The following is a 23,824-nucleotide window of genomic DNA, read 5'->3' on the forward strand; positions in this document are numbered from 1 at the left end:
CCTCGGGGCCCCCATCCAAGTCCTAAATCGCGGGGTTCCCACCTGTCAAAGCTAATATAAGCGGTTCGTAGGCAGTAACTTTATTCCGGCCTAAGGGAACATTGAAGAGAAGCGTGGGAAAGTGCGCGGATCAAAATTTCCGATATGCAGCTTTGGCATCTGCCAAAAAAACGGCGTGACTTGGGTCTAGGAGGGCATACGGCGATCATAGTGAAAAAAATCAATTGATCGACATCGAACTCTCCGACTGTTTCTATATGATGGGGGTTCCAAGAGTGGAACGTTGACCAGAATAAGAATTTTTCCGATGTATCCAATGATCAAAAGTGACAGAGGTGATTGTGTTGCGGCGGGATGATGCAATTATGCAAGGCGGGCGTCTACTGCAAGCCATCCAGGCGTATAAGAAAGCCAAGATGAATATGCGGTGTCGAGGGAACCATACAACCATACTGTTAGTTTGGTGCCCAACCTCGGCTTTTGAATTACTATCTGAATGATTGCTTCGTGCATGTTATTTCTGAGCCCAACTTATTGTACGGAGTACAACATAGCTCCGTGCAGTATGGACATTGTCGGCCAATGCCCTAAAAGCGCTAAAGAGGGACCCAGCTCCACCGGGACGGCAGATCCACTTTGGAGGAGCTGGGCTTGACCTCTGGACAACTGGTTCGAACTGTACAACATATATATGTAGCCGATAGACAAGACATGGTGATGTGGTAATTGTGGGTTCAGTGTAAGATTGCGAGTAAAAGGAGAAGGCGTAAGATAATGTCCGCTATATATTGTTGTTAATTGCACGTTCCTTAATGGGGCCGAGACTTAAGCCAATCAATGTCCTGGTAGAGATACAATTTAGTAGCGTACCAACCTTGGAAAGCCATGAATATATTAAGCACAGAATCCCAATCGAGAAAGGAGCTGGTAGGGAGAATAGCAAGACCAGCACTGCTATATAGATCAGGCTGGAATAGAAAAAGCAAAGAAACTAAAGAATGAGTATCCGAAAGCTCATGAAAAATAATAAAAGACCAAAGGAAATATAAAAGCCATCCAGCACCTCTCAATGGCGCGCATGTCCCCTTTTTCTGGCCCAATCACCATTTTCTCCCCACTATCTCCTGAATTTCCCTTCGCCCCTTCTCTCCCTTCTTCTTTTTGCTATTTTCTCGAGAAAAGAAAGAAAAGAAACATCTCTTTCGTTTTGTTTTCTTTTTTATTATTTTAAAATCATTTTGTTTACCCCAGACCTTGGGATTCGAAGATTCTCCAAGAAAAAGAAGAACCTTGGAAGCTTTCGGTTTTCTCCATTTATTTCTTCCCGTTCCAACCTCCGAACTCTCCCCCTAATTCTCCCTTTGTTTTCTTAAACGGACTTGGGATTTCGCCTTAAATTGTGCGATTCCTTTTTGATCTTAATACTCTCTTTCCCATCTTCTTTACCTGAAACTCATAATGGCCTCAAAGGTGAGAGCATTGAGGTTTTCCCGTGTTCTGGACTTTAAGGCTAACCCCGTATTGATCAACAGTTCCTAAGAGAATACAAGCTGGTGGTTGTCGGCGGTGGTGGCGTCGGAAAGTCCTGCTTGACCATCCAACTGATCCAGAGTCACTTCGTGGACGAGTACGATCCAACAATTGAAGGTGAGCACCTCGAAGCCCCGTTTCATCAGCCGCGCGGATCGTGTCGCGTTTTCCCAGGGGTGTCCGCCCCCGTTGAACATGGCTGATCCGGAACCTTCTTCCGCCTACAGATTCCTACCGCAAGCAGTGTGTGATCGATGATGAAGTCGCTTTGTTGGATGTTCTGGATACAGCCGGCCAGGAGGAATACTCGGCTATGCGAGAACAATACATGCGAACCGGCGAAGGATTCCTGCTCATATACTCCATTACGTCGCGCCAATCCTTCGAAGAAATCATGACCTTCCAACAGCAAATCCTACGCGTCAAGGACAAGGATTACTTCCCCATCATTGTTGTTGCCAACAAGTGCGATTTGGAGAAGGAGCGTGTTGTCTCCGAGCAGGGTATGTTTCCGTCTACGTTCAACCTCCCTTGAACTCTCCTTTCCCCTCAAAACCTAAATTCAACTCCGAGTCCGAATCCCGTGGCTAACAACTCACCCCGTACAACAGAGGGCGAAGCGCTCGCCCGTCAGTTCGGCTGCAAGTTCATCGAAACTTCCGCCAAGTCCCGCATCAACGTCGAGAATGCCTTCTACGACCTCGTCCGCGAGATCCGCCGCTACAACAAGGAGATGTCCTCGTATCCCTCCGGCTCCGGCGCGTTCGGCGCCCGCGCACCAGAGGGCAAGATGGACGTGAGCGATCCGGCCGAGAACGCTGGCTGCTGCTCGAAGTGCGTCATCATGTAAAAAAAAACCCCCAACATACAAAAATGATCCGAATCGCTGCGATCCCGTTGAATCTCGAAACAAACTCCCGGAATCCGAAAATACGCAGCACAATACCGGGAAGAGTCACGGGGAAGGATTTATATGTCCGAGGGTGGCACACCCTTGAGGAAGTTGGATATCTTGTTTATCTTTGAATGGCCTTAATCTGCAACCCGCCACTCAGATCACAAATGGGAACATACGGAAACTGCACGAAAGATTGCAACCTCGACAGAACAGAAAAAACAACCAAACCAGAAAAAAATACCAAAGAAGTGGCATTGTCGTTTGTGTTACGGATGTTTGTGGGTTCTTCAATGGACTCGCATTCTTGATGACTGCCGACCTTGACGCCCAACCTCGTCTCACGAAACATTTTGATTCCCCTTTTGTTGTCCGATTGCGTCTTTGTTTTAGTCCCTTTCTTATTGTCTTTTTTACTGTTTAACTCCTTGCAAAAGATCCCTGGTGTTTGTTATCTATCGCCTCTTATTATCATTTTCCTTGTCGCCCCGAGACGACACGGCTGTCAATATATGCTCTTTCATGGCAAGGTGGATTCCTTGCGTTTCATCATTGCGGCGTGTACCTTTCTTCTTGAGGTTCTCCTGGTATCTTGATTGTTCTATCTACCGTCGAGTGCTCTGCGTATGAATATATATGCCGGTCTATCCCCGGTGGTGCAATCTATTCCGTCTGATTCCTACGGCTACTGCTTTGATATATCAACGTTCTGGTAATGACCTGTTGACAAGGGCTCCCTTATTAGAGCCCTTATTACACGGCTGCTATGACAGTTACTAGATCATGGGGCGTCCTTAATGCAGGAGTACGGCTTGTAGCTTCATGTGATAGTCCAGCTCAATATTGACATTCCGAATCGTCATGCTCTATGTGCTGCGCGTATTTCAAACGTCGCAGTCTAATCCCAAGATATAATAACAATCTACTGGCTATAAACATGCTCCGAGTCGGACGGAGGATCCAACTCATCCTCCTTAGCAACCAACTTACCCTGAACATTCTTCTCAACCTCACTGGCCAATGACTCCATGTACGCCTTATCCGCCCCGACCAAGGTAACAGTATTGCGCTTCTTACCCCAGCGCGGATAGCTGCCAACCTTGATCCCCCGGGGCTCGACCTTAGCCGCCAGCTCAGTCAGGTACGGCGCCACCGCACTCTCAGGCATCGGCGTGCTGAACATCAAGCGGTGCGTCCCCTTACCCTCGGGATCGGTCAAACGGGGGATAAGAGATGGTTTCAGACTCATAAGAAGACGCTCGAAGAGCCGCGGCACGCCGGGCAGGATATGCACATTGCCGTTCACGACTGCGATCGGCACCCACAGGTCGTCAGCGACAAACACGGCCTGTGACTCGGCGGGGAGCTTCGGGTCGAAGGGCAGCTCGACCATGCGCAGCTTGGCGGTCAGGCCTGGTGAGGGTGTTTCCCAGTCGAAGTTCAGTTGCATGGGGTGAGGCTTGGAGAGACGCTTCATGCGCTCGAAGGCTGGCTTGTGCAGTTCCAGCTTCAGGTTGAATGCCTTGGCGATTGCGGAGTATGTGATATCATCGTGTCTGTAAGGGGAATATGTGTTAGACGTTGGTTTGTATAAAGCACCGCGGTATTGAGACGTTGTCGGCGTTGTATCCTCTCTATACGGAGGAACTAGGGACAGATTGTACGCACGTGGGCCCAATGCCGCCGCTGGTGACGACGAAGTCGTAGCGGGAGCTCATGCGTCGTACGGCTTCAATTATATCGTCTTCATCGTCGGGGATGACCTCGACTCGCTTCAATTCGATGCCGAGCGAGAAGCAGAACTTGGCTAGGTACGGCGAGTTGGTGTCGATGGTCTGAGGGTTAAGGTAATGTCAGAATTTCCTGTTCTGTCCATGAGGAGACTATGGATTTATCAAATTACCTTTCCGCCGAGAACCTCATCGCCGATAATGAGGCATGCTGCCGTGTGGATGGGCTTGGGGTGCGCGGCTGATGTCATCGCGGATGGACCTGGGCGAGGGGCCAGGGACGGGGTCGAGAAGGAAGGACTGGTAGGACGATAGGGACTGAATGGGCGTGAGAAGTGTCGCGTCAGTAGATTGAGTCGGTTGAGCATGAAGATAGAGGTGTCGGGAGTGATTTGGGTCTGTTTCCAAGGTTCAAAGCGTGGAGGAAGTGAAGGTGGGGGAACAGGGAGACTCCACCCGCATTTTCATCGTCTCGCCTCACATTCCTAAAGCCTTTCTCCGTTTTTCAGGTCGGATATACCAGTATCATCTTTATTCAGTGCATTATTAGCCCTGGACTCACGATTATCGTTTACCTGACTTACCTGCATGTCCCACAGTTGACGGCCAAAATGGTGAGATGTCTCCCCGCACCAGGTTCATTGGCATAGGCCATGCGAACTGCTCACGAATTTCCCCGTCAGATGCTAACTTATGGTAGTCTGATTCACGACTATATTCATTCTCGCCAGAGACCAAGGAGAAGCTGCGCAAGTTCCGCCTGGGCACATCGAGAGCCAAGGATGCGCAAGCTATCATCTGTATGGGCCCCTAAATCTGCGCTTTCCCACATCTCCGATGCATTTCGAGAGAAGCCGAGTTATACAGCGCGTACATAGTGCCAAACATAACCACACCGGTGCTCTTGCCTGCGGCCGAAGCTGACAAGTCATGTATGATAGATATTATCGATGCAAAGACCCAGGAAATCCGGCCGCAAGACGACGAAGTCTACTCGAAAATGGAAGATCTGGCTGATGATCTCCCCGAATCTTCGCCGCGGTTCATTCTCCTCAGCTACCCAATGACTACCGTAAGTTGTCTATTAAAAATAAAGACTCGGTCAGTCCTACGACATACGTTGTACTAATGAGATATGCACTCACAGAAAGACGGACGTCCCTCGGTCCCATACGTTCTCCTCTACTGGCTCCCCGAGAATTGCAACCCGATGCAACGCATGTCGTATGCCAATGCAGTGGAGCTGATGCGCACCAGTGCCCAAGTCAACCGGGTGATTGAGGTGGAAGCCGATGAAGATATCATCAACATCCAGTCCAAGCTGACCGGCTCGGATTAAGCCGACTATGCTAGCCAATGCATCCCTTGGTTGGAGGGCATGTCAGTGGATTGAGCATATACGCAGGGCGTGGGTTTTGTATAGAGGGCAGGGCGTTTTTGGTTTTTTTCTTTTTTTTTCCTTCTTTTCACGGTTTGACTGAATCCTATTGGCTTGTAAATGCCGCCCATGCACACACACAGACACCCGGCCGTGTCGAATGTACTTCTGGAATTCGAAATCTGACATGCACTTGGCTACCTGGAAGAACCTAATTGCCGGGATCTCAAGCTCGCGTCGATCACACAGGAGCATACTCCCAACAACCGAATTTGTGATCTATCGCGGAAGATTTTCAACGGTGCAGTTCGTATACCGGAGCTAGTGGTAGATCTCACGAGTTAGGTGCTCTCGGGTAGTGCTGTTCCTGTTTAAAGACAGTGAGTGGCCAAGGCCCGCCATTCGGGGATGCCGATACTCACCGTGGCTCGACCGGCCAAAGTTGCAGTCAATTGGCTCTGTAGGCCTAGGGCGTGATGACAGAACAGTTGTACTGGTTTTGGTCATCGTTACCATCATCATTCACGAATAGCAAGCCGTCCTGTCCAGAGGGGCGATGTGCCCTGCACCTTCCAGCTAAGCCATTGATCGCCCCCAGCCACGGACAAACAGCCAGGCTGATCGATGCAACTAAAGCTAGCGCTCGCCAGAGAACCAGCGAACCAGCCTAGCGATCGAGCGCAAAAAATCCTTTCAATCTCACAAGACTGTTGGGGGCCGATGATCATCTTTGTAGTTGTAGTTCATACGCTCGTAGGACTCCGCCCATCCCTCCATGTAGATGGTCGCTGAAAAAGACTCCGTGTCATTTGATTGATACAACTGGCGGCTTGTTCCTGTTTTTGTGCAACGGGTTATTTGGAGTGGACATGCAATATATATGGCAATGGTTGATTGGTCACCTCCAAATGTGACCGCCCACTCTGAGATGCCCTTGCTCTCCACCGTTCACTGAACTCTGATTTTCTTGTTTCCAAGTTGGTCGGTTGGTTCGCCTGTGCAGGTATGGTCTAGAAGTCCATGGCCTGATATCTTGTCTGAATGTGCTACTACACGTGAAAAAGACAAAATCCTTGATGTGCTCGGCTAATAGATACATACCTTCCGTACTCCGTACTAGGTCTCGACTTGTCTTCCCAAACAATTTCAATGCACAGTGATACTAAAATCAATACAGTTCATGCATTATGGTACCAATTGGATGGTACAAAGGGTCCGAATTCCGAGGATAATATGTGATGTCTGGAATGGCGGTGGCAAAGCGGGCGTGTCATCCGTTGGTGGCTTTACCCAGGGGCCATTGCACCGGGTCGAGTAATGATGCAGGGTATTTGGAAGAGTGATACGCAGTACATATACGTATGTATCTGAATGGGGGCGAAGTATCTACAATATAGACACCTAGATATACAATATAGGCCCAATGTAATGTTTCAGAGCATCATAGCATATACTATGACTCTTGTGTGATCATATGGCAGATGAGAGGCAAGATTCCGGATTACAGTGTACAGGATACACTACAGCGTACAGTATATGTACTCGGTATGTATTCTTTCTTTCTTCATATTAAATTGTGCAGGTCTATACTTCCGTGCACATGGGAATGGGACGGGTCATTCATGCTTACTGCATGCAGAAGGCCTGCTGGGATAATCAAGTATAGGAATTATTCTAAATATATGTGATTGTATAGTCTCCCGAAGTATATTGTAGATTGGCAGACTGTTAACAAGGAAAAAAGAAGCATAAGTATCAATTGATATCAATATCCTCTCCGTATATTGTTATTGTACTCCGTATTACCCATACTACAACCCCCCGACCCAGAACAATCCACTTCTCACCCGTCCCACCTCTTTGGGTCCCACAAGGGAAATTTTACTTGTTTTCCAAAGGGGGCCAGCTCTGTTGAATTTTATAAAAACATATTATCTCTTCCCTTCTTATAATCGATTTCTAAGCGTGTCCACTTTTTATTGCAAGTCAAAACTGACAGAAGGCTAAAGCACCCCATTTGCAAGCTAAAGAGCCCGTTGGGGGATAAAATTCCAAAATGGCATGATCAACGGTTTACTGGTTACGTCTGCAGCTACTGCAGTAGTGCATCCCCACGGGTCGTAGTCACTGCCATTATTCTCCCTAGCTGTTTTATTTTATTTTATTTTATTTTTATTTCCCTCTTTTCCTTTCGATCTCTTGGATTTCATCATTTGCGGAGTAAATCGTAAATCGTGAGACGAACTGCCCATGTTTATACTTTTGTACTTTGCGCTTTGGGATCCCCGTGTCATGCATCATGCATGGCCTGTTTTGATCCAATCGTCGGAGAGATGCCCGTGTGTCAAAGGTTCTTTGCTTTTGCCACCCTTCGATGCAAGAGGGATTCTGCATGGGCTTCTGGATTCTGCGTAAACTTCTTCACAATCCCAGTAACCAATAATCCGTCAGCACTATAACACTGCCTAGGCACTGTATAGACGAAAAAGGAAAGATACCCTATCAACGAAAGTAATGGGTTACATTATAGCCATGGACATACGGAGTACTTATCTCCAGATAACAATCCCTTTATCTACATAGTTTGGTACGATTGTCCATACAATTACTAGACACAAAGGCCTTGAAGAAGCCAAACTCTATACGTAACCCATTTCGGCATCTCCACGGCAATTCAAATCCCGCCCTTCATGGGAAAAGGAAACTGACTCAAACCTCCTGATCGACCGCAATAACGAGTAAATTGAAGGCTCATCACTAAGCGCCCCTCAACTTATTCTTTCCCCGATCCGCTCCCACTGATAGACTGGAAACTTAGCTGTTTCTGGAAAGGGAGCCGGGATGGCGGGTGCTGCCGTAGGGAAACCAGCCAGATGTCACTCCTTCCCGGTTCCCCGGCCCACCCTTGGGACTCAAACTTCATATGCCAGATATAGGGAAGCATTATGCCACGCCATAAATGGGGAAGGCGACATAAATGTTGATTGTACTTTTGTTCTGAGCGTAACGAAACACAGACATTGCCCCGTGAAGGGACTCTACGGGAAAGCAGAGCCAATGACGTGCCAAGAAACAGGGGGTCTCCGATGTCTTACGGAGCCAGTTAAGTGGCACACTATTCTCGGATATGAGTTATGGAGGAAATCTCCTGAAGCCACAGAGTTTCGAGGCCAAAGCCATTTTTTTTTACCAAAGGTGTCACCGGGTTGGAGGAGAAAGAGTGGGGATGCACATCAGAGACTAAATCGGAGTTAGGACTTTACGTCTTCATATGCTCGGTGCGGAGTACCTGATTGTCGGTACCTCCCTACAATGGTTAGTATGAAGAAATACTTTTGCCTATGTATTAATGAGGAAGGGTACTAGTACTCATTTGTACAGTGGAAAAGAAAAGGAATTAAAATGTAAAAATAAATACGGATACTCGTAAGTGAAAAAAATAAAATAAAATTGAAATATTCAATACGGAATAAATCCACAGAACCACAGAACCACAGAACCACTGTCCCGGAATCCCCACGTCTGAGCTTTGGGCCTTTTTTTTTCTATATGTACTCCGTACTGTTATACAATACCTCTTTCGGTATTATCGTCTGATTTCTTGTTTCTCTATAATAATTGGATTCTTCCCTCCTGTCAACTTCTGCACTGAAATTCCATGGTCCACTTTGATGTTCTTCACACTTGACATATCTCGTGTGGAATAAATCCCGACACTCTGGATATCAACTAAATCCATTACATTCCAGTTCGAATAATGCCTCAAGATGGTCGGGAAGACAAGCCTGAGGGCTTCTCTAAATACCTTAAGCGGGTGAAGACCGTCCTCCGTCCTCGGTCAATATCCAAACGACAATCTATAACGCCTGGGGTAGCCGCTCCAGCCGAAACTACGTACGATATACAACATTCTTCTACTTCAACACTCGAAGCTGACTAGCATTGCCTAAATATAGTGCAGAGGAAACATCATCATCACCGGCACCGGCACCGGCACCAGTATCGGGACCAGCAACAGCAACAGCATCCACACCAGCACCGGCATCAGAACCAGTCTCAGCACCAGAACCAGCCGAAGAGTTTAGCTCAGGTCCGGTCATGATCACCCACTACAGCACGACCCAACAGGAAAAGGCTCGCGCCCTCTTCGCCAAATACGGCCTGACCGTCGACACCAGCGACTGGAAGACACCCCCGGACCTCCAACTCACCCGCGTAACCAAACCAATCCGCATGCGAGTACATCGTACCTGCCACCGCTGCGAAACAACCTTCGGCAAAGAGAAAGTATGCGTCAACTGCCAGCACACCCGCTGCACAAAGTGCCCTCGCCATCCACCTGCCCGCAACAAGGATGGTGAACCATCAACCCGCAAGCCCAAGGACTCAGAGACCTACGTCCCCCAACCCTATATGTACCCCAGGACCACGAATCTCAAACTCAGCACCACCAAGGAGGTTTCAATCAAGATGGCGTCGCCCACGGGCGGCGCGGATTTCGTCCATCGACCGGTGCGCCAGCGTGTCCACCGTTACTGTCACTTCTGTGCCTCGCTCTTTACCCCCGGCACGAAGGAATGCCCCAGTTGCAGCCATGTGCGCTGCAAGATATGTCCGCGGGACCCGGCTAAACTCGACAAATACCCTGATGGCTATCCGGGTGATGCTGATCCGCCCAGGCCTAGACCCGAGCGCACCTGGAAGAAGCCTCGACAGAGAGTTCATTATGTATGCCATGTCTGTGAGACTTGGTTCCAGGGTGATGCGGAAAATTGTTCGAATTGTGGTCAGGCGAAGTGTGAGAAGACTAAACGGATCCCGTACGTGATACCAACCCTACAATCTATGTGGCTTGGGATTTCTTGCTAACTTTCAATCTTTTTCTGCAGACCTAAAAAGGTGAAACGAGAAACAGACCCTGAAGTTCTCAAGAGCATTGAAGAAAAGCTAGCAGCTATGGCGCTTGAACCAACAGACACTGCTGAAGCGGCGGCTTGAGCTTGCAACATACAGCGTCGATTGCCCGATTTATCTATACAGCCGACCAAGACCAACACTCCTTTATGATATCCCCTCGTTTGCCACTGATTTTGTCACCCGTTATTCATACTGCCTCAAAGTTGATCTATCCGATGATGGCTTTGTCATCTTTATATGCCTACCAAGCAAGACAGAACAGACATAACATACACATAGTTAGGATGGCATTAACATCTGCGCCTTGAAACGAACCCATTTCTCTAACCGGGGTGTGCTCCAGGATTCTGCATCGGAACTGAACCCAACGCCTAGGTTACACATACCTGCGCCTGCATCCCCGACGCAGAACCCGATGATGTGTACATTTCCATGACGGCCGCATATCGTATATTACCCGCTACGTTGTAAACATACGGACATACGGACATACGGCTTGGTGTACACATGCAATAGTCGTAGTTTCCGAATACAGAACCCGGTGGCAATGCAAATCAGGGACGTAAACCAGGAATTCCACTTAGCCACCCAAATAAACTATTGCACCCACTTTCCGCTTCCTGGGATAGCAACGTCATTCTAGACCAGGAAAAAGAGCGCATCGAACCCCTCCACAATCCCAACGGCGTTTATTCTAAACCACGCGGTCTGGCCCACATACCTAAGTACTTTCTACGTCATGCCACATAGTGGAGACATGGAGACATGCAGACATGCATGTGCAATTGCCTCGTCCAAGTACATCGTGCATCGTGCCGACTATCTGCCTTCTCTTCTATTAACTTGATGTCCATTTCAATGATTCCAAATTCCACCCTATCTCATGGGTATGATATCTACCGTTAAATGATGTGGGGTGGCACAGCGCCACGGAAAGCACAAACCGGAATCCTTCCGTAGACGCATCGCAGATAGAAGAGTGATTTTCGGCCGAATAGGACATGCATCGTACCACGTTTGAAACATAGATACTCCTTCCAGCTGTCAGAGGATTTAGCGTTGTAAAGTAACCTGGAACAGGGTGGGTTATGTGGGCAACACAGCCCGTGTGGTTCCGTTTGTACGGTCCGAGCCTTTTTTGGTTATTTTATTTTACTTTGGTATATATAGATTCAACCCAGTTGAGAGTGGTGCATGACTATTGACGGGAATTACCAAATATTGCATATTGAGGTCGGTTAACGGTTTACGATATACCTAGCCTCGTTGCAAGGATTGTTATTCCAGAATGGAATGCATTAAAAAGGCCAAGTCAGAGCATAAGAATGCATAGTGGGGCAAAGATAGCACGGAATGCATGAGCGCTGGTTATTGGATTGGAGAAATCACCCATAGCCGCTGATATCTCGATTTCTGGCCCTTTGAGTTCAGTCAGATATTTCCTATTGTAGTATGATCTGTATGTTTTGATGGATAGAAGGTTTGAAGGGATTTCGTATTTACTTTCGAGATACGGCGTAGCGAGTGGCTCATACATTGATCTCTCGAAATGGCCCGGTTCAAGATCTATACAATATATTTACTTGCTTTTTCCCGCTAAACAAAAGTACCCCTTTACCCCTGTCACTCACCCCTGTCACCTGTCCCTACAAGGTAATTTAGAGATCACCCCGTTTTACTCCGTACCCACCACGGAGTAGCCGAGTATGGAATCTACTGCATGGAAAATACTGCAGGGAAATGACTCGCCAGGAGATAAACCCGGAAGTCCGGAGAATGGGTTACCCGCTGTCACAACGCATCCTCGCACAGGACATCCAGATTGTTGGGTCGCGGGGTTTGCAATTTTCTCAAATCCCGAAGTCTAGACACAGCCTACGGAGTACGGAGTGCGGGATACTTATATGAAGGTTCGGTCAAAAGTACCTGGAATATGCACGGAGCATTATGCCGCCAATAAGTCAGGGGGGTTAATGGTCGTCTCGGAGCGAGAGTGGACAACCCGGGTCCGAAGCGCTGGGAATTGAGCGGCTGGGAGAAAAGGCGTTCTTTTCTTTTCTTTTTTTATTATTTAATAGTGGCTGGGGCTGGAATCCATTCTCAACGGTCAACTAACCCAATCAAGAAGTTATTTCGGTCCTTTTGTTCTCCATTTCTCTACGGAGTACTGTGGTGATGATGGTGAATTAGAGAATGCGGTGTGTCGTGCCTTGTCGGGCTTAGCGTGCTCTTGCCCCTGTATGGTTGTCCCTAAAGGTCCCCTCAACTTTTGTGGCATTCATCCTTCCTCGAGACTCTGTAGGCTTACGAACAAAGCTTGAATAACTTTGAACATGACTCACGCATCATTCATCTATCACTCCTGCCACCTCTTCATCGAAGCGCCTGAGCCTCGAGTATGCTTTCAAGAGGAATCCAAGCATCCGAAAACTGAGTTGTAGTCATTGGAAAACGCGGGAAACGCAAGCCAAGGAAGCGATTATTGCGGGAGAATATATAAGCGGACAGAAGCTGCACATAGCTCCTTCTAGAGCGTACCGTGAGGTATTCGTCCAATGGTACTTAGTGGCTATAGTCTGCAAAATAGGAGTGGATGGGTTGAATTACAGTGTCAACGAAATAAGATTGTATTGAGCAGAATTGCCGAGGATCACGAATGTAGTGAGGGTCAATGGGATAACAGAGCTACAAAAGTTGCCTGGGTTCGATTCCGACAATCTCAAAGGTTTCGACGGGAAAAATTCCAGCTTGGCTTGGGTGAAGGATACAATGAGAAAAGTGACAATATGAAGCCACGAAGAAAGGCGGCCCCGTTACCCGCCGTTGTGTATGGAGAAGACCAGGACCTGTAGATCGAACCTTGGTATCTGAAGCCGTCAATATTCGGGAAAATTTGCTTAGTGTACAGCCTAGCAACCTCTTCAACATCTTCGATTTCAACAGAGACATCGACTTTTACAACTCTTCCCACCCCTGGACAGTTATCGCCGAGACTCAAAATCTATAATAATGAATACAGAAGCAGGGCTCTTTGGGAAGAGCCTAGGTTTTCTCCACCGAACTGTCTTTACCAAAGCGTCGGGTTGAAGGATTCGGAGCTGTCATATCCTTAGCGGATTCTAACCGTGCGTTCGAAGGATATGCCTTAATCTACTTAAAGTTTGTCTTCATGATTCAGGGGGCTGATCTAAAGTAGACCCACCCAGGGGAGTGCATATTGTAGTATGTATTACGGATTACGGAGTACTCCGTACATCTCTTAGGCTTGGTGGATTCGGTGGGTTTGGTTGTTTCTGCTAGTTTCGCCCCTTGTTAAGCCTATGCTCTACGCTTGATCAATCAATGCGCGAAGTAGGATTAACTATATCAAATTTAGGAGTTTCACGTATACAAATAGTCCCAACTAAAACAATATTCTCAAGAGGATCAGTACCTTCCCGATTTGGAAAACATGGAAGTTATTGCTGTTGCCTTCCATGGTTGTCCGCATGAGCTCTAAGATCATCCAATAGTCAGGCCATTCTATATGTCCATGCCACGGCTATCGGTTACACGGGATGGCCATTCTTTCTACCTCGGTGACGAGGTGCTACGTTAACACGTTACTTGCAAAGCCGTTGAACTACAGGTCATAACCATTCCAAGATGCCACATATGACTATTCACAGATTAATCTCAGATCAATTCTGAGCCTTGATCCTCCGACTTAGTTGCTCAGTCCCCGCAGACTCCTCAAAATCAACATCATTAACGCGGTCCACCCGACGCCCCAAAGCCCGCCGAATAATCCAGTCCTTGCTATTGATTTCCTCTTCACTCTGACCATCCTCCATAACAGGAATCCGATCAGATCCCTCCAACCGATGCAACATCACACTATCCTCGGGTCGTGCAAAGTACACGAGACTGTACCGCGTCGACTCAGCCTGGAGCCCGGGTGGCGCCACAACCCGGTGAATGTTCGACCGAAACAGTCCATTCGTGAACTTGACCATTGCATCCCCAAGGTTTATAATGGCATGACCAGGAAGTGGTCTGACATAGACCCATTCGGCATCGGCACCAGGCGGTAGCACTTGCAGTCCGCCCAGTCGGTTGAACAGAACCGTCACGCTTCCGAAGTCGGTGTGCTGACCCAGCGCCGTACGTCTATCATCTACTGGCTGTGGTGGAGCTTTGACGAACCGTACCTGGTCGCCGCTTACAGCGTGCTGTCGGTGCAGGTTGGATAACGTGCCTCTCGGTAGGGCAAGTTGGTCGTTTAGGATTTCCAGAATTAGGGTTACGATTGCATGCGATCCCCGCATGAAGGATGCCAGTCGGGCTCGGCTTTTATGTAGGACCTCTGGTGCTGGCAGAGGATCACTGACACTCAAAATATCATCTTTGGAAACCTGTAGATAGTTGGGTCAGCTGCTATGAAGATGCAGGTAGGTGTGCTGGCGTACATTGTAGAACTCGTTCCGATCTAGATTCCCCTGCTTGTCAATCACCGCAGCCCCCTGCGCTTTATATCCGAAGTACGAATTCTGTCCACTGAAATCATACTGTTGTTTCTCCTCGAGGCTCAGCTCAAATAGTCTCTCGCCGAGCTGGAACAGGTTATCTGCGTCGCCGAGAAGTGACGAGCCTTGCTCCGAGTCAGATAGATCCAGATAGAAGAATCCAATGTTTGTAGATGCTTGGAACAGTCTTTCATGCTCTGTAGGGTCACCTGCTAACAGCTTCTCCGACGATAGTCGTAGAAGAGGTGCTGTAGAGACGTCATCTGGGAAGGGTGCGAGCCCTGGGAAGTTGTTGGGGGTATTCTTTTGGTCGGTCTGAGACTGCATGTTGGTATAAGCAAGTTCAATGGAACTAACCGCAGATAAATATGTAGATATCTCGAAGTGTCTTTCAGGTAATTTGTCACATTTTCTACGTGTGGGAGGGATGGCAGCTCTGCAATATATTTTACCTCGAAGATGATCTATGCGGGGAAGTATCAAAGAGCCGAGGGACAATCTAAACCTACCTAGGCAATAATTGAGAGAGTTTCATGTCGGAGAATAGATCTGAATGTAGATAATAGAAAATTAGACATGGGTCATGTTCAAATAATGAATATAAAAAGTGGTTATACCTTTGATCTATAGAATCTAGGGGGGCAAGGCTATAAACCTGGATAGGAACCAGGTGGTCGTGTTCTGGGTCTGGCACGACGTACTGCTCAAGCACCACGCGATGACCCAGATGGTCAGCGTAGGTACGTACTTGTTGCCAGCTGCTCTCTTCCGTGGCTAATTGGGCCTTTGGGGTATTTGAAGAGTAAAAAGTCTTGAGAACAGGATTTGGTATGGTCGATAATAGTCATATAGAATCGTGCCCGTTAGTGATAGGAGGGGCAAACTCTCCCTTTCAGGTGTGATACTCCTAGGGCGTTCTGGGTTTCCGAAGTAAATAGTATTGTACCGTATAAATCTCGTCTAGATAGGTATCAGTTTAGACTAAGTTTGTGAAAGGTTCAGATACCTCATAGCCGATGATCTATGACGGTGTCTGGCAGCTCATAGAGAAGAATGAGCATTACTGATCAAGCTCGCTTGTGTGGGAGGGGCCATCGTTGGTCCAGCTTAATCGGCGGAAGAACGCCATACCTCATTTACTATTTACGTCTAGGTAAGACAATTTTAGGTAGTGTGGCTGCAATACATTAGCAAATGGACTCCATATGATTGTCATTCTCTTCTTCGAAAGTAGCCTCCTGTACGAGCAGACACAGGTAGCTCGGGTGGCCGGTTTTTACCCTCATCACTCGATCTCCACAGGAGCTGTGCCTGTTCACACCACTGAAAATGCTCTAAAAAGCTGTCTTGCGCATACACTTTGTCTCGAGCCTCGTATCCCCATGTCGTGTCCCTGGTGCCGATAATACCTTTTTCAATACCAAGTTGACACCCAGCACACGAAATCCCGCGTTCCACTCTGCAAGTCTGTCTGTCGTAATAAGGGAGTGCACACGACCCCATGAAGTTGATTTTTTGATTTCGGTTTAAGCCCGCTGGTTGCGGTTGCCGTCTACAAGCCAAAGTGGCCTGATAGAGAGAAACGATCGTAATGCGGGAATTTTGTGCAGATTCATTCATTGAGTATATTCCAGGTAAGGCCTTGAATGATCTTAGTTGGTCTAATTCGGCTTTGGTCATGTGAAATTGCTTTCGGACTGAGGCGAGAGTCCGTACTTGGGTTTCGGAAGACCACTGGAGGCAATTAAAACAGCACCTCTTCCAAATTAGGAGGGATATAAACCCGCCGAATTCGCCGCAAAAATTGCATGCTTTAGTACATAATGCGTTATAAAAGTCGAATAGAGAAATGTGGATGGCAAGTCGTGTTCGTAACAAAGCACAGAAGAGGTTCAGTCCATAAGAGACTACCCTCTGATACTGCTGGAGAGAATCTACTCTTTGTCTTGATCGGAGGTTTATTTGTCGAAATTTGAATAGCGAATGTATGTCCAGACGGTATAATATGTTAAATAAGAGCTCGAGGGGTAGCCGGTCGAGGGAGCCGACTCCAACATTTGATATCCGCTGAAAGGGTGTTGCTATTGACGGGCGAATATCGACGTGTTCACGGGGCGAGAACCAGATGACGGATAGACAGTAGTCTCTGCGGTGGTAGGCGGTGGTTCGAACAATAGCGTCGGCTTGTTCTTCGTCGAAACAATGTTCGGTGGCGGAACGATATCCGCGGGGCAAAAGGGTAGCCATTCTGGAGGTTTGTCCGGTACACGGGGTGGAAGGGGTAAATCTCGACAAGAATCGCGACTCATCAATGTACCTCCCTAAATACTCCTTGGAGGTCGATATTATCGTATAAAAGACGCGACTGGATCACCGACCTGGTTGGCTAGAATTCATTGCATGGGGATTTCAATGGCGTTAAGGAAGGGGTTTTATTGTTGATTTATTGTTGATAGGAGCGCTTCACGGACTATCTTATCGGCGTGTGACATCAGATAATTTTTCTCCAACCTCCAACACTCCACGAACGCCCAACTCCCAGTCTCCTATCCCCTAGAAAGGCACACCAGCATCCAAGAAACACAAAATGGCCTCCTCTCCGGCCCCAAAAGCCCACATCGCACATACCCTTCTCTCACGCGCCCACTCCCCAGACAGCGCAACCCAACAATTCACCGAGCGCATCAAACAAAAGCCACTCTTCCTCCGCGCAACCTCCCCCTCAGCATCCGACAACCGCTCCCGGCGTCGCCTTCACCGTCTACGCAAGAAAGAATACTTCCTCCGACACCAGAAACCGCGACCGCTGTCAGCGCGCGAAAAGCGCAAGTCAGGGCTGTACGACCTGCCCAAGGAAGAATGCAAATACGACATTTTCAAGGGCCTGCATGAGCTGTGGGTCGGGTATATGCAAGAAATCCTGGATGTGAAGGCCGGGGTGCATAGCTATGTTTCGCCGGCGTCGCATGGAAGTAAGCTTGTCAGTGCGGATTACCACGGGGCTGAGGTCGAGGTTGTGAGGAGTCGGTGTGCTGGGAGGGTTGGTGCCAAGGGGATTGTGGTTCGGGATACCAAGTTTACGTTTGTCATTGTTACTGAGGAGGATGAGATGAAGAGTGAGTTTCGAATTATGGAGTGGAAGATGTGGTACAGGAATTATGCTGACTCGGTTCGTTTGTACAGCTATACCGAAGGAGCATACTGTCTTTCGGTTTACGGTGCCGGTGCCGGTGCCGTCCGAGGGTGTGCAGGACCAGCAGACTCAGTCTGATGCAAAAGTTCCCATGCCGTTGGTTTTCGAGTTGCACGGAAACCAGTTCGAGAATCGGTCTGTGGACAGGGCTAATAAGAAGTTCAAGTGGAGGAACATCGATTACATTTGAGATCGTGGTCATTGTATGGTTCGTCTCAATTTACTACAGATGGGATTGACTGCTCAACCGTGAAGCGGCCTCGAGCGGTGCACGTGCGCTCCTGCCATAAGAGCTTGCTGCCGAGAATCTTTAATATTCGAGCTTCATGGCCACATTTTGGGGAGACACGCCTGTGTTCTATGAAGTTAAGACTCGTTCTTGTCCTCGCCAATCCCACCGCCTGACGCCCGAAGGTGGGAAGGTATACATCCCACACACGATGAAGAAAAGAGCACAGAGCACAAGGTTGCAGTTATGATAACCCATGAAATGACCAGGACGGTCAATTGAAATGATAATGTTAATGAAGAAATTCTACCCTTTATCACCCATAGGTTGGCCATATCTCTTTAACAGGCGAAGCATATTTACAGCTGCGACGTGATACTACAGATTTACCAGGACCATCAGTGTAAGGCGTATATGTCATTTGATGAAGAGCTTTTTGGCGAATGGCATCACGGTCATACGATATGCTATTTTAGAATCGGGGCAATGCATGGGTAGACCGGAGACAGAACGACCCTTTTTAACCACATGCCGTTTGCCCTCGCAAATCTCTGACTGGAGTCGCAAGAAGACCACCAATACCCGTAAGGCCAAAAGCCCCCCAGCCAACTAGGAGCTTCAAGATCTTCTGGTCCATCTCTGCCAGAACAGCCTGGGTAAGGCGTGCGCTCTTTCACCCTGGCCGACTTTGCCTAAGGCCGTTGTCGTATTCTCATACCTGTTGCCAATCATATTTTTCTGTTGATTTGTTTTAACCTCGCTCGTCACCACTCGGGTTGGGTACTGATATGCGGTATAAAGTTGTAATCAGTACGCACATCAGTTTGGTGAGCTACAGCGAGCGAGATCAAAACGAATCACGGGAATGATATCATTGGGAACAGGCAGAAAATACTAAAACGGGCTTCAACAAAGTCGGCCGGGGCGCAAGAGCGCATGTCTTACCCAAGAAGCCGAAGTGCTGGTAGATCACCTTTGGGGAGGGGATATCATCTGCATGTTTGTTCATGGAGGATGATCCAAATCACCAGCCACGTATTTCTTTCTTGCCTAGTGTCAATGAGACCAAGCACAGTAGAGAGTCGTGCATCTGTTTCGAGATACCGGAAGGCAGGCACGGACGATCCGGTGGGGAGGTGCATGAACCATGGAATCATAATCATTCCAAGGGCAAATCAAAGGCACAAGCCTGATAGATGGGAGGTTAAAACAAACGAAGGACGTGAAATCCTTCGCGTCCCCTCATCCCTCACATTCCAGCCCATTCAAGACTGAAGGCACGCACAGTATCCACTCGATCAGCCTCCGAATTGGCCTCATCAATTCCCTTCTGTGCTCCGCCGATCAAGAAACCCTTCTTCACGCCAGTTCCCAGTCTTCCGCCGACAACAAGATCCATGATATCAATATTTTGGTCCCAGTCGTAGGACACCACGAGGAAGTGTGAGTGGAAACGCAATGGATCACCCGGGTAGGCCATGTACTGACACCCGAAGCGAAGGCCGGGAGAGAGGAAGTATCCTTTAGAGTGAAGGTGGGCGAAGAGAGGATAGGAGGGTGGCACCGCGGGTGCTGAAAGGTGGCTCGATGGTGGAGGAGTAGAAAGGGGCGGGTAAGATGTTGCGGGGGTAATGGCCACTGCACCCTGAGGAGGTGTGCTCGCTAAGGCGGTCGATGGAGACGATGAGCGATCCTCTGCGTTGAAGAGGTCAACGATGGCAGCGTTCTTCGGCGACGGGGTGGAAGTGGCCTCCTCAGGAACCGTAGGCGTTTGGGCGGCGGCAGCACTGGCGGTGGCTTTAGCCTTGGCATTTGCTTTCTTTTCTTCTAATTTCTTCAAGGTCTGTTCCCGGTTGCGCTCTTTGCGGTCCGACTGGATGCGCGAGACATGCAGGCCTTGGGATTCGAGGTCGCGGAGGTACCGTCTGCGATCCTCTTCTAAGAGGGTGTTCATGCCATCGTGTGCCTTGGCTTCGTCTACGATGCAAGCTACACCCTTGTCCACTAACAGACGTGCCTCCTCGGGCATCAGCTCCAATGGGAGACCCAGGAAGACATTTTGCTGAGGGATCTGGGGCAGCGTCCCGATGAGCACACCGCAGATGTGATGCTCACGTCGCAGGTATGTCACGGCGTCAATTGAGAACAACAGGTATCTACCGGATACATAGGAGATCGGGATAGGAAGGTCTGGTTGGAAATCCATATTTTTTGCTTTCTGAATTGAGATTTGTGGGATATTATTTCAATGATTCTGTGGCAAGGACAGTTAGCGCTTGTCCAATTCGCAGAGATTGAGGTTGCGGCAAGGTAAATTTGGGTATCGCGAATCATTTTCCAGTACGTTTCTCAGCAAGCGCTCAGTGACGTATCAAAGAGCTTCAGGGGATTGACAGATTTGTATTTAAATAATCATGCGAAGTGGGGGTAAGAGAGATGAGAATGAAGCTTACCATTAAACAAGCATTAGAGTGTCGAGAATATAATCCAACACCCAGAATTGCCTTTGGTTTTCACCAGCAAAGCCAGGGTGGATTACAAGAGAGAAGAAAAGAAAAGAAGAGCAAAAAGAAAAAACGAAGAAAAGGAAATGCTGAGCTTATGCGCTAGCCCCTTTAGGAATAGTCATCTTGGCAAGCGAACTGCTGCTCAGCATGTTGTTTATCATCATCTTCATTGGCATTCATTGAGTATCATACTGAGACATCATGGGTTTCCTACTACTGCTGTTCCTGGTATTCTTTGCTCCACTGCTACTCTTTGTTGGTCAGTATTGCGCATCCTTTCTTAACTGTCTAGATAGGTAGTCCCGACCGCATTACTAACACCGAACAGCATGGCTTGCAGCTTCATCTTGCCTGGGGGGTCGCCTCCGTGCTGTACGACCAGGACTGGATGGGTACGGAGCGAGTTACCTCCGTACAATGGCCAATTCAGGTCCTGCTATGTCCGAGCAGATCGAGATGGAAGACATGCTATCAGAACCAGGCACCCAACGGCACTTTGAGGAGGACGATTGAGTCTAGGGAATCACACCAATCACCGATTGCCTTAGAACTCGAGATCTGATTTCTTAGGCATTCCGCCTGGAGCCGACGCCTCTTGCGCTTCTGTGTCTCCTTCAGCGGGCGGCAGACTGAACGGTTTGATCTCGAATCGCCGACGACTTAGAACAAACGCCCAATCTTGTCCAACATTCTGATCACTTCCACCCCCGCGCTCATGCAAAACTGGAAGCCGATGCGTCTTGAGCATACCTTGCGGTGGTTCTTCTTGTGAGGTCGCTGCTCCCGAGGTAGCCATGGCATCCGCAGAGTGCGGGAACGGACAAAGCTCAATGACGCCGTCGCTGAGCAGTTCTATCCAGCGAACCAGCCCCGACGAACGGGGATAGAGAGACAGAGGCACAGTGATCATTGCAGTCACACGGGTGTTATGTGCACTCATTAATGCTTTAAGGGCGTGGAAGAACTGGAGCACATGTTCGGGTTGGGAAGCGTTGGGCGGGTAAATTGTGGGGTTGAGCAGAGAAGGAATGACGATGCGGTGGATTGTATTGGCGGCGCTGGATGTGATTGCGGTCTGGAGTCGTTTAAGGATAGCGGGGAATGGTGACTCTTTTGAGGGCATAACTGGGATGAAGGACATGTTTGTGATAGACGGATGGGTGAGACGTTTCGTGAGATCGAACGCATGACAGAAAGCGGGCGCTTCTTTTGCTGCTGCATCCTGTTCCCCAGGATTAGTAGGGGCTATATTGATCAGCATATTGAAGCTAGAAGCAGTGTTTTGTTTCAATACTCACCACCCCGCGAACCAGCCACTGCCCCAAATTCGCCCAATCGCTCGTATCTCCATGCAATTTTCATGCGATCATCCTTGCGCCTGTCTGATCGCTTCTCATCTAGAGACTCTGCCGAGCCAATCAGACCAGGCAAACTTCGGCCCCATTGCTCTGGCACTCCAACCACATGGACCTTCTGCTCTTGGATTACGCCCTCCGCCGCATAGTAACGCAGCAATGCGCCTGCAAAATCCGTAGTTCCGTTTTCTTCAACCAACAAAATTTTTCCCATTGGAAGTCCCGCATGGCCTGCAAGAAGATTATCTAGAGAGCGAGTCCCTGTCGAGGTTGTTGGCCGTCCATCGTCGGGGGAGGGGCGGATGCCCGGCGTGGTTTCTGGCGCAGCGGGCTGTGAGGTAGCATTGGGAACAGCGTTGCGGTCAACTCCAGGAGAAAGACCGATGTTTCGCTTGCGAAACGACATGACGGGAAATTTCAAATCAAGTTAGGAACAAAAAAAAAGCTAGTAAAGCTATGAACAAGCGGTTGATGTCAGACCAACGGAATCGTTATCGGCGGGACCAAAAAGGCGGCAGAAAAAAAAAGCTTCAATTCTCCGATCAACCTCTCCACCTCCTACTCCAACTCTTCTCTTCACCAGTCTTGGACCACCAACCAGCCATTGCACGCCTTTGTACCTACAATAACTTGAGTACGATAACCTGTGGATAAACCACTCCACCCAAATCCCCATCCATAGACCGAAAAGCCAGCGGTCGCAACCTTCATCATGTCCGACCCGCTCCTCTTCGAAGACACCTTCACGATCACCTCGGTCAACGCCCAGAAGTATGACCGTGTCTCCCGTCTTACTTGCAACTCGAACGATGCCTCCCTCACTTTCACTCTGGACGTGAACACTGAACTGTACCCATGCGCGGTTGGCGAGTCGCTGTCGCTCGCTCTGGCCTCGACTCTCTCTCTTGACGGCAAGGAGGACACCCGTGCCAGCTGGAGGGAGGTCAGTATGGGTGAGCAGTCTCTGGCGGATGACTACGATTACGTTTGTCACGGCAAGGTGTACCGCTTTGAGGAGGGTGCCACTAAGGATACCATGTGAGTTTCGTCACTGATGTCCAGGTTCTTGCGGACACTAATCTTTACACTTCCAGGGCTGTGTTCGTGTCCTTCGGAGGTCTGCTGCTCTACCTGGAGGGCCCCTACAAGAAGCTTGCTCCGTTGAGGATCGATCACGTGTACTTGCTTCTCAAGAAATAAGCTTGCCTTTGTTGGAATTATCTTTTTTTTTGCTTACGACCTTGGCACGGGATGAGATGGATCTTGTATTGATCTTGAGGCAAAGCCAGAATGGGGGAAAAATCGGTGTATTTAAGCCGGACCGATGTTCATATCGTTGTTATGGGGTGCAGCGCAGGCGTTCTTTGCATTTTGATTTGGGGATACCAATAGATTATCATAACAAAAATGATTTTCATGGGATCGATGAGATGAACCTCGACCGTTCGGTACGTCTCGGGGCGGGTTGGCTCCGCGTATAGCTGTAATTGCTGATGGCAGCAGCACGGCGTGCCTCGATATCTTCACTAGCTATATGGGGGCTGCAAGTCCTACAAATACTGCCTTCATTTTGCGGACGGGAACG

The 23,824-nt window shown here is 48.7% G+C and overlaps 11 protein-coding genes across 11 annotated transcripts; 6 read left to right on the forward strand and 5 right to left on the reverse strand.

Moving 5' to 3' along the window:
• Positions 1 to 1,429: 1,429 nt before the first annotated feature.
• N7525_007070 (Ras family protein) lies at positions 1,430 to 2,380 on the forward strand (the record flags this gene model as incomplete). Its single annotated transcript, XM_002567593.2, has 4 exons — positions 1,430 to 1,470; positions 1,533 to 1,647; positions 1,758 to 2,033; positions 2,142 to 2,380. The coding sequence occupies exons 1-4, from the start codon at positions 1,459 to 1,461 to the stop codon at positions 2,378 to 2,380; spliced, it is 642 nt and encodes a 213-aa protein (XP_002567639.1). The 5' UTR covers positions 1,430 to 1,458.
• A 967-nt stretch (positions 2,381 to 3,347) lies between these two features.
• On the reverse strand, positions 3,348 to 4,523 carry N7525_007071 (flavin adenine dinucleotide pyrophosphatase; the record flags this gene model as incomplete). Its single annotated transcript, XM_002567594.2, has 3 exons — positions 3,348 to 3,981; positions 4,094 to 4,260; positions 4,329 to 4,523. 3 exons carry the CDS (start codon positions 4,521 to 4,523, stop codon positions 3,348 to 3,350), a joined length of 996 nt encoding a protein of 331 aa, XP_002567640.2.
• Positions 4,524 to 4,766: 243 nt separating this feature from the next.
• N7525_007072 (GMF family protein) lies at positions 4,767 to 5,494 on the forward strand (the record flags this gene model as incomplete). The annotated part of the gene is made up of 4 exons (XM_002567595.1): positions 4,767 to 4,769; positions 4,856 to 4,955; positions 5,097 to 5,227; positions 5,303 to 5,494. 4 exons carry the CDS (start codon positions 4,767 to 4,769, stop codon positions 5,492 to 5,494), a joined length of 426 nt encoding a protein of 141 aa, XP_002567641.1.
• A 3,796-nt stretch (positions 5,495 to 9,290) lies between these two features.
• N7525_007073 (uncharacterized protein) lies at positions 9,291 to 10,531 on the forward strand (the record flags this gene model as incomplete). The annotated part of the gene is made up of 3 exons (XM_061213905.1): positions 9,291 to 9,427; positions 9,490 to 10,353; positions 10,423 to 10,531. 3 exons carry the CDS (start codon positions 9,291 to 9,293, stop codon positions 10,529 to 10,531), a joined length of 1,110 nt encoding a protein of 369 aa, XP_061068336.1.
• Positions 10,532 to 14,130: 3,599 nt separating this feature from the next.
• Positions 14,131 to 15,282, reverse strand: N7525_007074 (putative oxidoreductase, 2OG-Fe(II) oxygenase family; the record flags this gene model as incomplete). The annotated part of the gene is made up of 2 exons (XM_061213906.1): positions 14,131 to 14,844; positions 14,899 to 15,282. 2 exons carry the CDS (start codon positions 15,280 to 15,282, stop codon positions 14,131 to 14,133), a joined length of 1,098 nt encoding a protein of 365 aa, XP_061068337.1.
• Positions 15,283 to 17,542: 2,260 nt separating this feature from the next.
• N7525_007075 (RNase P/RNase MRP complex subunit) lies at positions 17,543 to 18,338 on the forward strand (the record flags this gene model as incomplete). Its single annotated transcript, XM_002567601.1, has 2 exons — positions 17,543 to 18,071; positions 18,139 to 18,338. 2 exons carry the CDS (start codon positions 17,543 to 17,545, stop codon positions 18,336 to 18,338), a joined length of 729 nt encoding a protein of 242 aa, XP_002567647.1.
• Positions 18,339 to 19,626: 1,288 nt separating this feature from the next.
• N7525_007076 (tRNA splicing endonuclease subunit SEN34) lies at positions 19,627 to 20,583 on the reverse strand (the record flags this gene model as incomplete). Its single annotated transcript, XM_002567602.1, has 1 exon — positions 19,627 to 20,583. The coding sequence occupies one exon, from the start codon at positions 20,581 to 20,583 to the stop codon at positions 19,627 to 19,629; it is 957 nt and encodes a 318-aa protein (XP_002567648.1).
• Positions 20,584 to 21,085: 502 nt separating this feature from the next.
• On the forward strand, positions 21,086 to 21,397 carry N7525_007077 (uncharacterized protein; the record flags this gene model as incomplete). The annotated part of the gene is made up of 2 exons (XM_061213907.1): positions 21,086 to 21,143; positions 21,213 to 21,397. The coding sequence occupies 2 exons, from the start codon at positions 21,086 to 21,088 to the stop codon at positions 21,395 to 21,397; spliced, it is 243 nt and encodes an 80-aa protein (XP_061068338.1).
• A 31-nt stretch (positions 21,398 to 21,428) lies between these two features.
• Positions 21,429 to 22,645, reverse strand: N7525_007078 (elongator complex protein 4; the record flags this gene model as incomplete). The annotated part of the gene is made up of 2 exons (XM_002567604.1): positions 21,429 to 22,129; positions 22,183 to 22,645. The coding sequence occupies 2 exons, from the start codon at positions 22,643 to 22,645 to the stop codon at positions 21,429 to 21,431; spliced, it is 1,164 nt and encodes a 387-aa protein (XP_002567650.1).
• A 306-nt stretch (positions 22,646 to 22,951) lies between these two features.
• Positions 22,952 to 23,439, forward strand: N7525_007079 (DNA-directed RNA polymerase core subunit RPB8; the record flags this gene model as incomplete). The annotated part of the gene is made up of 2 exons (XM_002567605.1): positions 22,952 to 23,277; positions 23,334 to 23,439. The coding sequence occupies 2 exons, from the start codon at positions 22,952 to 22,954 to the stop codon at positions 23,437 to 23,439; spliced, it is 432 nt and encodes a 143-aa protein (XP_002567651.1).
• Positions 23,440 to 23,550: 111 nt separating this feature from the next.
• N7525_007080 (uncharacterized protein) lies at positions 23,551 to 23,808 on the reverse strand (the record flags this gene model as incomplete). The annotated part of the gene is made up of 2 exons (XM_061213908.1): positions 23,551 to 23,769; positions 23,794 to 23,808. 2 exons carry the CDS (start codon positions 23,806 to 23,808, stop codon positions 23,551 to 23,553), a joined length of 234 nt encoding a protein of 77 aa, XP_061068339.1.
• Between the last annotated feature and the right edge of the window lie 16 nt (positions 23,809 to 23,824).

The sequence above is a fragment of the Penicillium rubens genome (assembly GCF_028828025.1).
Source record: "Penicillium rubens strain IBT 27055 chromosome Unknown utg000003l_segment0_segment0, whole genome shotgun sequence".
Classification (NCBI taxonomy): Eukaryota; Fungi; Ascomycota; class Eurotiomycetes; order Eurotiales; family Aspergillaceae; genus Penicillium; species Penicillium rubens.